The sequence below is a fragment of the Propithecus coquereli genome, unplaced genomic scaffold (genome assembly GCF_000956105.1).
Source record: "Propithecus coquereli isolate 6110/MARCELLA unplaced genomic scaffold, Pcoq_1.0 Scaffold269, whole genome shotgun sequence".
Classification (NCBI taxonomy): domain Eukaryota; kingdom Metazoa; phylum Chordata; class Mammalia; order Primates; family Indriidae; genus Propithecus; species Propithecus coquereli.
This window is the reverse complement of record NW_012148274.1, coordinates 2241496-2254149: the sequence shown is the minus strand read 5'-3', so window position 1 is coordinate 2254149 and position 12654 is coordinate 2241496. Positions and strand designations below refer to the sequence as shown.

Below are 12654 nucleotides of genomic sequence, written 5' to 3'. Positions count from 1 at the left end.
TCAGGCTGGTCTCGAACTCCTGAGCTCAAACAATCCGCCCGTCTCGGCCTCCCAGAGAGCTAGGATTACAGGCGTGAGCCACCGCGCCCGGCCCCGTTATCTCTTCTAAAACTCCTAACAACCCCGCCCACTGGTGCTGGCACAGAGCAGCGCTCCTCAGAGGGGTCCCCGGCCAGCAGCACCAGCGGCACCCGGACGCTTGTTCACGCTGCAAACTCTCAGCCCCTCCGGGCCGAGCATCCAGAGCTCCGGGGGTGGGGCCAGCAATCCGCACGTCCGCGAGGCGGTTCCCACGCGTGCTTCCCCTGGCCCACAGGGACGCCAGGCGTCCACATATGGGTAGTTGACACTCAGTTCTTCAGCCCCTGAGTCTCAGGGTGTGACCGGCAGCCAGCCCAGCAGAAGCCGCTCAGACGAGATCTTCGCGCCCATCAGGAACGCTGGCAGGTCCTGGGTCAGCTTCCTCCTCTATTTTCTTAGCCACTTTGCGCTTTTCCAAAAGGCCTTGACGTTTGTTGAACGCGTTATGAGTTCCAGCTAACAAAAGTAACTCTCAGTGGAGGGGATATTTCTAATCGAATCGTATAAGCCAAGAGCTGCAGGATCAAAGCAGGGTTCCTGCATCCCGTGGCCACAGGCGGTTTAGCTTTCCCCCCTGATCCTCCCACCCGGGCTCGGTCTCCCCCGGAGCACAGGCTCACACACTCCATCCCAGGCCTCAGCTTGGCCTTGGCCTTGGCCTTCCAGATCTTTGGTGTCTCTTCCAGCCAATCAGAAAGCCTTGCTGTTGCTGTCACCTGTTTGCGGTTCACAGCCAGTTCCTCTGCCAGACACTCTGCTGCTGCCATAAGAAAGGAAAAAAAAGTTGCGATGACAAAATTCGTTTTGATCAAAGGTGTGTGGGACGCATCGTTTCCCTGCACCACAAACTGATTCCACACGTGTTAACAGGCAATTTTGTGCAAGATTGTACCTGTTCCTGCAGCTGCAGGGAACAGCTGTGCTCATGTTTCCCCAGCCCTTGGGAGGTCTCAGCCACGGCCCCTGCAGAAACCCGCAGAAAAGAGGGGGAACCTGCACCACCCACTAGCCACTCCCCAGTCAGCGGCCTCCCCGGAGACAGGCGCCACCCCGCTGGGCTGGTGGCATCTGGCCAAGGCCACTCCGCCTGCTCTCCCCACCCACTCGCTCCCATATGCGGCTGAAGGAAGAGCAAAGCCGTGCCCTGCACCCTGCTCCACCGCCCACAGCCATGTCCGGGTCCAGGGCCAGTTCCAGGTGATCCTGGCAAAGCAGGCTGAGCAGCCCTGGCCCCTGCGTGGAACTTCCAAAGGCCACCGAAGCTCCTTCTCCAGCCGCCGACACGCACGAGGCCCTGTTCCTTCACTTTTCCCTTGAGCTCTCGTGGGTTCATCCCGCAGAGCATCGACTGAGCTCCCGCGTGCACTAGGCGGGCCCCCGAGGGAGCTCTCTGCCCGCCGGGGAAGACGGGCGAGAGAACAGTCTGACGCAGGGAGATCTGCGCGGCGGCGGGAGTCGGGGTTCCGTGGAGGTCCGGGAGGACTCCTAGAGAGGTCGAGAGCGCAGCAGAGAGCTGCCAGGCTGGGCCGGGCGGCAGGAAGGAAGAACCGCGCGCACAGAAGGGGAGCTGAGCTGGGAGCTCACGAGGCCACGCTCGTGTTGCTGTGAGACGTGGGCTTCGCACGAGGGCTGTGGGAATCCCTTCGAGAATGTGAGCGGGGCGTCCGGTGAGCAGCCCGGGAGAACTGCTCTGGGAGATGGTTTGGAGGCGACTGCTGCGGTCACGGTGAGAAAGGGTGAGGCCCTAAACCGTGACGGTGGCCGCGGGGAGGGGAGAAGGAGGCAGAGGCTGGGGAAGCGGCAGGGCTGTGATCGCGTGGGAGGGAGCAGAGGTGCCGGCTCTCGGCCAGCAGCCTCCTGAGCCCCGAGAACTCGGAACAGTCCTGTTTGCACGTGGACGTGTTCGTGCCTCAGGCCCGCCGTGTTGGTGCATGTTCCCCACATCGTAAGCAGGCGGATGTGTCCAGTTCCAGGGGAGGGAGATGCTGGGTTTGGGGACGTTTCATCTGAAGACTCTATCAAACTAGGCACCGTCATGTACTTACTCGAGTAAGTTAAACTGTTAAACACCAGGAAAAACAAAATCTGCACAACCCGACTTCCCCGCCAGAGGCGCCGCACACGTATGTTCCCGTGACCGCCGCCCAGGGGCTGACACTCAGACTGCCGCGCCCAGGTGCACCCAGCCCGGCACGGCGTGGAAGGGCGCCGGTCCAGCGGAACCAAACACAGAGTCGATGGTTAAGCCGTCCACTCTCAGCGCCGTCACTTAACGTGGTCTCTTACAAACAGGAGGGATCGGCCTGGGAGAAAATTAGCTGGTTCGTGACTAATTCGGAGCAGCGGTGACGGCGCTGCAGGAGACAAACCCTGACGAGCTGGCGCGTGCGGGCAGCGTCTGAGCCATTGGAATGGGGAGGACAGCTGGACGGGGGCTGTCAAGAGGGAGCCGGGGTCGGCAGCAGCCCTGGGTCAGAGGTCAGGAGAGGGGGCGGCAGGGCACAGGGCCACCTCCAGAGGGGAGGGAGCCAGCCTGGGGAGGGTGAGGCCATGGAAGCCAGAGAGGGGTTTCCAGGGCGAGGGATTAACCACCCGATGCTGCCCGGGGGCTGGGAAGAGGACGGAAGAGAGTCCGAGGGTTTGGCGGCGTGTGGCATCCTGGCGGTGGGCGCTCGAGTGGGGCAGGTCGAGAGTGGCAGGAAGTGAGGAAGCGGGGACAGCGTGAGCAGGGACATCCGGAAGTTTGCTCCACAGAGGAGGAGAGAAAAGGGGCAGAGACTGGAGAGCAATGAAGGGTCAGAGCAGGGCTTCCCTTTGCAAGACGAAAAAGACGAGCGTCTGGGTGCCAGTGATGACGCGGCAGAGAGAGACATCGCGACTGTCTGGAAGGACGTCTCAGACTTGCTGTGTCCCAGACTGAAGGCCGTGCCCCTCCCCAGCACGCGCACCGCACACTCGTCTCAGAGAAGAGCCCCTCCGGGCTCAGTGCTCTAGGCCGAGCTCTGGGACGCATCGTAGACTCCTCCTCTTTCTCACTGCCCACATCCTGTCTGTCACCCGGTCCCGTCAGCTCTGCTCCTAAGATGTGCCTCAGATCACGTGTTCAGCTCTTCCCTGCCGCTCCTGCCTCAGCCCAAGCCTCTGGTCCCCTCTGGCTAGGACCTGTGCAGTAGCACCACAGCCCGGCCCCTGCTTCGCTCTCCTTCCCGGCCCCTCCCCACCCCTCATCCTGCCCCCAACAGCCAGAGAGATCATCTTACAGCAAACAGGATCATGTCACACCTCTGATCACGCCTTCTGTTGTTTCCCATTGCATTCAGGAGAAACTCCAAAATCCTTCTCCTGACCTGCAAAGCTGACGGATCGAGTCCCTGCCACCTGCCCCGCCTTGCAGTGGCCGTTCTCCCCGCTACTGTCTGCACTGCAGGCTCACGGCCCCTTCTGGGTCGTGGAAGGTTGTTTCCTGCCACAGGGCCTTTGCATAGATTCTCCCCTGGCCCTGCTGAAAGCTCTTCCCGCCCCTTCTCTTGGCCGACTCTTACTCACCATCAGGTCTTAGCTCGAATGTCCCGTCCCCGAAGAGGCCTTTCCAGACACGGCAATGTAAAATATGTCTCAGCTTTGTCCTCTGTGGAACCCTGTCCCTTCCCGCTGTAGAACTCAACACGGCTATCGTTAAAGAGTTATTTTTGACTGTTCCATGCCGGTCTCTCCGACCAGGACAGAGACTGTGCGTGTACTGCTTGCCGCTCTGCCCAGGTCCCTAGCACAGACTCACACACAGGAGCCACTCGGGGCATGTTTGCTAAAGGAAGGAAAGCCAGCCGGGCACCGCGCGGTCGATAAAGCCCTGGAGAGGGGCGGGCGGGAGGTCAGGGACACTGCCCTCCTCCCCACCCCCACCGGTTTGGGGCTCTGTGTGCCCAGGCCGGCTCCGAGCCTGCAGGTGACTGCGGCGCACACGTTCTCTCCGAATACCGCCCCCCCCGCGCCTCACAGACCCCACCAGCCGTCGGGGCGAGACAGCAGCCCGGGGAGAGGCGCTGAGCAGCAGAGAGCCAGCCAGGGTGGGGACGTGGGGGGCCCGCCTGGCCCCGGAGGTGCAGCCGGGAGCGGGATGTGTGCCGTGCCCCCGCGGGGCTGGCCATCCTGTGCGCTTCGGTTGGCTCGTATATGATAGAAATTACGGGATAGTGGTTAATTCTGCACAGGCCTTCGAGAAGACAAAGTTGTTGCCCACTTAACGCAGCACCGAGGACCGTGCTCGGTGATGGGAGCTCAGAGGTTAGGACCTGCTGCCCTGGAGTTGGCGTCACCTGCCACCCCGTGACCACACATGCAGGGTGGAGGGGCAGACGGCCCCACCGCTGTGGGGGACGGGGGTGGAGCTCACGGACCAGGAAGCCAAACGCCTGCTCTTCCTAGTAGTGGGGGCATGGGGCAAGCCCCTACATGGTCTCAGTTTTACTTTCAGTAAAATGGGGAGATCGTACACCAGGAAAGACCGCCTGGGCGTGTGTGATGCTTCCCACCTAAGGATCAGCGAGGAGACATGGTTGTTGGCCGTCCAGGGTCAGGGCAGCAGGACGGGTTCGGTCAACTGTGCACGCTCTGCTCCCCGTGAGGGTTCCAGGGCGGCGAGGCAGGAAGGAAGGGGGAGACGGGAAGTAGGTGGAGGTGGGTGCTGGGAAATGCGGGAAGCAGCAGGGCAGAGGCGGGAGAAGGAGAGAGGGGGTGGGGGGCGAGGCGCAGGCTGGAGCTTCCGCTTGTGGGGTGAAGAACAGCTCGTGCTGGGAGGGACACAGCCGGGGCTGCTTCTGGGGAGTCCCGCTCCCGGCCCCCCTCCCCGGGAGGACCGAGGCCCCGCCAGGAAAGCGAACAGTGACCCCTGGGAGGAGCGAGGGGGAGGAGCCGCCAGTCACTGTGAGTGCAGCAGAGCCGGCCACGGGGCCCTGGCACCGCCCTCCGCCCTGTGGGGGCACCTGGTCCCACCCCCAACTCTGCAGCCAGGAGGCGGCCTGCCTGGAGGAGGCGGGCCACACCTTTGCACCACTCTGCACAGCCCCCTCCCCTCCAGCTGGGGCTGTGGGTTCGCCAGGGTCTGAGGACCCCAGGCCAGCGCCTGCCCACCGAGCACGGCTGCCCACGGCGACAGGGAACGAGGCAGGAAGCTGGGCATGGCGGACCGCTTCTGTCCGTGCCTCCGTCCATCCCTCCCTCGCCGCCTCACTGCCGATAGCCAGTGGGGACTCGCGTGCCCCGAGGGCTGCGGCCGGGTGGCCTGTGAGTTCCCGGGCTCACATTTGAAAAGCCTCCAAAGGGCCCCCTCCTGCCCTTGCCCTCAGCTCAGCCGTTGGTTTCCACATTTGAAGCATCGCCTGGAGATCGTGCGAAGAATGCCGACCCCCAGGCCCTGCCGCCCGTGTTCTGATCCCCTGGATCTGGGCTGGGATCTGGGGATCGCATTTTAACAAACCACCTTCTGGCTCGAGCATGGGGTCCTCCTCCGTGGCCCTCCGGCCGTGGGCCCGACTGTTCAGCTCGGGTTCCGTGGGCCTTCCCACCCGGCCGCTCCCCCCGGCCCCGTCCTTGGCTCTTGGGCTCTGGGCTCGTCACGGGGGCTTTTAGCCGCAGCCCCGAGTGTGCGAGGGAGCGGCTGCCCGTCACCCGCGTGGAGGGCTGGAAACTAGGCCGCCGCGCTTGGCTGAGCAGATCCTACCCCCGCCAGCCGCTCCGCTGCCTCCTCCAGCCACCTGCCCCCACGGCGCCCTGGGCCACCCAGCACCTGCCCTCGTCACTGCGGGGTGAGCCCTGGCCCAAGCTCTGGGGCAGAGGGTGCACGAGAGGGGCTCTGGGAGGGACACGGGCTCGGGAAGCCGGGTGCAGGCCCCACAGCAGGAGGGCAGAACGGATGGGGGCAAGTCCTGGAGAGCCGCCAGCGCCAGACCAGAGGGACACGGGGCCACCCTGGGGCCCTGCAGGGATCAGGCCTCTCTCGGCGGGGTTGGCGGGCTGGGCCCACTGCCCCTGCTGGGCCCCACCAGGGTGAGGGGTGCTCCCGGCCAACACCACTCCGCCTGCACCCACTCACCCTGCATCTCCGCCAGTGCAGAGCGGAGGCCACAGGGGCCACCAGGAAATCAGAGCAGCCTCTCGCCTAGCGACCTCTGCGACCCGCCGCCCACCTCAAAGGCACAGACGCTGGCGTTGCCCCCGGCCCACCCTGTCGCCCACTCACCCTCCAGGCCCGAGCCTGAGAGGAGCAGGGTTTGGCCAGGCCACGGGTGGGCTCCCAGCCCGAAGGTGGCCGCGGGCCTGCGCTTGGCGGCAGGAGGAGGAGAGGCAGCCCCAGCTCCCTCTCAGCCCTCCCCTCTCCGTGCTCTGTCCTCGCTCCCCCGGCCACCGTGGCGTCTCCCCTTGTCTTCTCCCGCAGAGGGACGGCAGAGCTGGGGTCTCTGAGTCTTCCGGGCAGTGGGCCCAGGTCGGGCTGGGGTCGTGGAGGGAACAGATGCTGCTCAGAGCTCGCCCAACCCCACGCCGCCACCAGGCAGGCGTTTCCTGAGCCCTCAGTGCGCTGGGCTCCCAGCCGGGCCCGTCCCGCCCTCCGCGCAGGGCAGGCGGCGGACACCCGGGGACGTGACATCGCGGTGGGGTCTGCCAGGGGACGATGGGAGCAGACAGGAGCCGCTGACCCGGAGTGGGCAGCGTGGGGTGACGTGGGGCTGGGCGGTAGCCAGCCAAGAGGAGACCGGGGTGCAGCGTGGGGGCAGAAAGGGAGGCGGGAGACGCCAGCTCCGGAGCTGCTGGCACCTGGGCGCCGCGTCGGGGACGCTGAAGGGAAAGCCTGGCTCGGGGCATGGGAGGTGGGAGGGGTGCTGGGTGGGCCCGGCCCCAGACCTGTGGCAGGAGGGGCCTGGCCGCAGGAAGGAGCCTGCTCGGCTGGCGGCTGGCACGCGACCCCCCCGCCTCCCACGCACTGAAGCGGGACGTTCGGAGACACCGCCAGGGTACAGGTGGCATTTCAGAGACAGAAAGGCCGGGCCCCGGCCCTACCTGTCACGCTGCCCCTCACAGGAGGCCGAGTTCACGACCTGCCCCTCAGAGGCCACGGCCCCCCTGCGGGCTGGGACGGCTAGGGGGAGGCCTGGGGCTCGGCTCCCTTGGCGTCCACCTGCGCACGGGCCCTGGCACGGTTCTGTCGGCTGCAGGCCCGGAGGGGAAGGTGGAAATTCCACTGGGGAGAATAAACGTGCTTCCTGTCTTGTTGATCGTTGAGGGTTCGTCTGACTCTGACGTGCTCCGAGGGTGAGAGGAGAGAACGTGGGACCCGGGTCGGGGGATCTGAGCTCAGCCCAGCTCTGCGCCTCAGGCCGGCTGTGGGAGGGCGGCGGCAGCCTCTGGCCTCCTTGCGGGCCACGTGAGGGGCGAGAGGAGGCGGGGCAAGGCGGTGCCCGTGGGTCACCAAGCGGCCCCTGGCGTGGGCAGCCTGGGAGGCCTTGCACCGTCCCTCCTGGCTGGCGGCCGGGGCAGCGGGGGTGGTGCGGGCAGTCTGGGGGCCAGCTCGTCCTCACGCCCTCCGCACCCCTGCCCGCAGCTGCGTGGTGGACGAGATGGACTTCTCCAGCATGGAGCTGGACGAGGCCCTGCGCAAGTTCCAGGCGCACATCCGCGTGCAGGGCGAGGCCCAGAAGGTGGAGCGACTCATCGAGGCCTTCAGGTGGGCCCCCCAGCCCCCCGCCAGACCCCTCCGGAAGCCCCGGGTGGGGAAGCAGAGCCGCTGTGTGCCTGGAGGCGGGAGGTGCCGGAGGGTCGGTCGGGGGGCTGGAGAGCCCCTTCCGGTGCAGCGGGAGTGGGGGCTGGGGAGAAAGGAGGGAAGACGAGCAAAGGGCCGGCGCCCTGCAGCTCCCGGGCTGGGAGCGGCACTGCCCTGGGGGGCTGCCATGCACTCGGCCCGTGCACCGAGGCCTCCGCTGAGCCTCCGCGCCAGGCTGGCACGGCAGGGCATTCGGGGCGTGACACCAGCCTGTCCCCCCAGGGGGATGAGGACAGGGTGAGGGCAGACAGTGGTCTCCTGGGCCTGAAGCCCCAGGGGGCAGGGACACCCCCTCGCAGCCCCCACTGCCGGAGCTCAGCGTCACTCTGCGTCCCCCGCCACAGCCAGCGCTACTGCATGTGCAACCCCGAGGTGGTGCAGCAGTTCCACAACCCGGACACCATCTTCATCCTCGCCTTCGCCATCATCCTCCTCAACACCGACATGTACAGCCCCAACATCAAGCCCGACCGGAAGATGATGCTGGAAGACTTTATCCGGAACCTACGAGGTGAGCGGCCGGCGGGTCAGAGGGCGAGGCCGCCGCCCGGGCCCTGTCCTGGCGGCGCAGTGTCGGCCCTGTGAGTCTGGGCCCCGGTCACATGTTGTCACCTGCCCTCCACGTGCAGCAGGACACGAATGTCGCTTGTGTGCCGGGCGTCTGTAGGTTGCCTATTCCGTAGGTTTGTCTGTTTTGCCTTCACAAAACCAAAGTCGTACGTGCACCTGATTTCACGGAGTCAAGCAATTCTGCGAGGCTCAGCACAGAGAAATTTTTCTCTCTCCCCACTTTGCTTCTCCAGAGACACTTTCAGTTTTCTCAGCTGTTATTTTGTGCTTCCCCTGCACCGACAGATCGCACGCCCGCCTCTTTTTCTCCTGTTCCGTTTTTTATTGGTGTGAAATGCGTGTGCACGTCAGGTGTGTGCGTGTGAGAGCTCGAGGAACGTCTGTGTTCACTTTCACGTACGTAAGGACACCCAGATCTGGGTCTGGGTCATTTCCACCTCTCCAGAACATTCTCTCTGGTCCCATCCCATTCAATGCCCTCGCCCAGCAGTGACGACCTGCCTGAGGCTGTCCCCACTGACTGGGTTGGCCGGTCCTCGCACGTCCTCTAAACGAGGTCACGCAGCGTGTACACTGGGCATCTGGTTTCTTTTATATACTGCTGCTTGCTATGAATGGTTAGTTTTGACTTTAAGCTTTATCTGTTAATTTCCCGTTAAAGGATGTGAGGACTTAGCTCCCTTTCATGCACTGCCCTGCCCGCCTCCTCTAGAATCGGTCTTCGCGGTATCGACGTGAAGACTGTGCGGACGCGGTCCGAGGCTGAGTCTTCCAGTATGTGCTGGTTGCAGTTCCTTTCTGTTTCTGTTTTCCTTGGAGTCGATGCCTTCCTTCTTCCATTTGCTTAGCCGTCTGCACACCTGCCCCGAATTCACCCCCCGACCTTCCTTCCTCGGCGTCAAGCTCCTCTCGCTGCGTTCAGACGCGGGGGCGTCCAGACGTTTCACCTCCCCGGATCCCCGGGCTGCTCTCTGCACCGCTGCTTGGCCAGCACACACAGCCGCCTTCCTGGGCTCTCCCTCCTCCGGCCCTGGGGTTGGACTCCTGGGTCCTGCGGGTTCCTAGCTTCTCCGTCCTTATTTTACTTCCAGAGAAAAGGCACGTTGGATACGAGCTTTTTGAGACCTTGCATTTCTTTTTCGTGCCTGATTGGGAGTTTGTCTGGGAATAGAATCCCAGTCTGGAAACAATGTCGGTCGGAATTTGGGAGACATGGCTGCATCGTCTCTCAGCTGCCAGGCTGCCCTGCCGTTCCAACTTCTCTCCTTGTGTATGTTCTTCTTTCTCTCTCTCTGAAAACTCGTTGCTTCCTCTGTCTGCCTTCTGTGTTCAGGATTTTCGAGGGGATGTGCCTTGTTAGCACTTTTTCATCCACTGCGCTCCTTGCTGAGTTGTTTTCTTCAGTGTAGAAACATGTGTCCTCCACTCGTGGGAAGTTTTCTTAAATACTGTATTTGATCATTTCTGCCCTCTGTTTTCTCTGTACTCTTTTTTTTAATTTATCGCTTTCTTTATTTTTTTTTTCAAAATACTAAGGGGGTACAAAAGTTTGTTACGAGGCCGGGCGCGGTGGCTCACGCCTGTAATCCTAGCACTCTGGGAGGCCGAGGCGGGTGGATCACTCAAGGTCAGGAGTTCGAGACCAGCCTGAGCAAGAGTGAGACCCCCGTCTCTACCAAAAAATAGAAAGAAATGATCTGGACAACTAAAAATATATATATAGAAAAAATTAGCCGGGCATGATGGCGCATACCTGTAGTCCCAGCTAGTTGGGAGGCTGAGGCAGGAGGATCGCTTAAGCCCAGGAGTCTGAGGTTGCCGTGAGCTAGGCTGACGCCACGGCACTCACTCCAGCCAGGGCAACAGAGCGAGACTCTGTCTTAAAAAAAAAAAAAAATTTGTTACGTGGACACGTTGTATAATGCTGAGGTCAGCGCTTTCCCTGCGCCCCTCACCAGAATAGGATTCATTGTATCCAACAGGTAACTTTTTATCCCCCACCCCCACCACCTCCCCCTTCTTGGTTTCCTGTGTCCTTTATATCTCTTTGTGTCCACGTGTGCCCAAGAATTAGGTCCCAGTTATTAGAGAGTTCATGTGGTGTTTTTTTCCATTCCTGTGATACTTCACTTAGGATAATGGTCTCCAGTTCCATCCTAGTTGCTGCAAATGACATTATTTCATTCCTTTTTATGGCTGAGTATGGCTTCACGATATATATATATGGCACATTTTCTTTATCCACTCATTAACTGATGGCCAATTAGGTTGATTCCACATCTTTGCAATTGTGGATTTTGCTGCAATAAACATTCAAGTGCAGGTGTCTTTTTAATAAAATGACTTCTTTTCCTTGGGGTACATACCCAGTAGTGGGATTGCTGGATCTAATAGTACGTCTACTTGTATTTCTTTGAGGAATCTCCATGCTGTTTTCCGCAGAGGTTGTACTAATTTGCAGTTCCACCAACAGTATATAAATATTCCTTTTTCACCACATCCATGCCAGCATCTATTGCTTTTTGACTTTTTAATATTGCCATTCTGATAGGGATAAGGTGGTATCTCATTGTGGATTTAATTTTCATTCCCCTGATGATTACTGATGTTGCACATTTTTTCATATGTTCGTTGGCCGTTTGTGTATCTTCTTTTGAAAAACTTCTGATCACGCCTCTGCCCACTTTTTGATGAGGCTTTTTCTTGCTGATTTGTTTGAGTTCTTTGTAGATTCTGGATATTAGCCCTTTGTTAGATGTATAGTTTACAAATATTTTTTCCCATTCTGTAGGTTGTCTATTTAATCTGTTGATTGTTTCCTTTGCTGTGAAGAAAATTTTTAATTTAATTAAGTCCCACTTCTTTATTTTTGTTGTTGCCATATTTGCCTTTGGGGTTTTACTCATAAATTCTTTGCCTAGGCCAATGTCTAGAAGAATTTTTCCTATGTTTTCTTCTGGAATCTTTAGTTTCATGCCTTCCATTTAAGTCTTTCATCCATCTTGAATTAGTGGTTGTACACGATGAGAAACAGAGGTCCTGTTTCATTCTTTTGCACGTGGCTGTCCAGTGGTCCCAGCACCACTTATTGAATAGAGCTTCCTTTCTCCAGTGTATGTTGTTGTCTGCTTTGTCAAAAATCACTTGGTCATAGCTTTGTGGTTATACTTCTGGGGTCTCTATTCTGTTCCATTGGTCTATGTCTCTACTTTTATACCAGTACCATGCTGTCTTGTTTGCTGTAGCCTTGTAGTATAATCAGAAGTCAGGTAATGTGATGCCTCCAGATTTGTTCTTTTTGCTTAAGACTGCTTTTCCTATTCAGGCTCTTTTTTGGTTCCAAATGAAGCTTAGAATTATTTTTTTCTAGATCTGTGAAATATGACATTGGTATTTTGACAGGGATTACATTGACTCTGAAAATCACTTTAGGCAGTATAGACATTTTCATGATGTTGATTATACCCATCCATAAGCATGGGATATTTTTCCATTTGTTTGTGTCACCTATAATTTCTTTCATCAGTATTTTATAGTTCTCCTTGTAGAGATCTTTCACTTCGTTGGGTAAGTATATTCCTAAGTATTTTATTTTCTTTGTAGCTGTTGTGAATGGTATTAAATCCTTGATTTGACTCTTACCTTGACTGTTATTGGTATATACAAATGCTACTGGTTTGTATACATCAAACTTATAACATGAGACTTTGCTGAATTTATTTATCAATTCTAGGATTCTTTTGGTGGAGTCTTTAGGATTTTCGAGATACAAGATCATATTGTCAGCAAACAGGGATAGTCTGATCTCCTCTTTCCCAATTTTAATGTCCTTTATTTCTTTCTCTTATCTGATTGCTCTGGCTCGGACTTCCAGTACTGTGTTGAATTGAAGTGCTGATAGTGGGCACCTTTGTCTTGTTCCAGTTCTTAGGGAGAATGCTTTCAATTTTTCCCCGTTCAGCATGATGTTGGCTGTGAGTTTGTCATATATGGCTTTTAGAATTTTGAGGTGTGTTCCTTATATGCCTTGTTTGATATGCCTTGTTTGATATGCCTTGTTTGTTAAGGGTTTTTGTTATGAAAGGGTGCTGGGGTTTAGCGAGTGCTTTTTCTGCATCTATTGAGATGATCATGTCATCTTTGTATTTGCTTCTGATTATGTGGTGAATCATGTTTATTGATTTCCATAT

General features: G+C 58.5%; 1 protein-coding gene across 1 annotated transcript in view; it reads left to right on the top strand.

Annotated features, from left to right (window-relative positions):
• IQSEC3 (IQ motif and Sec7 domain 3) overlaps positions 1–12654 on the top strand; it is a 122555-nt gene that overhangs the window by 84312 nt on the left and 25589 nt on the right. The window contains exons 6-7 of the mRNA XM_012647449.1: positions 7676–7798; positions 8239–8405. Of these exons, the coding sequence (XP_012502903.1) occupies positions 7676–7798; positions 8239–8405 (290 nt within the window). The remainder of the gene's footprint in view (positions 1–7675; positions 7799–8238; positions 8406–12654) is intronic.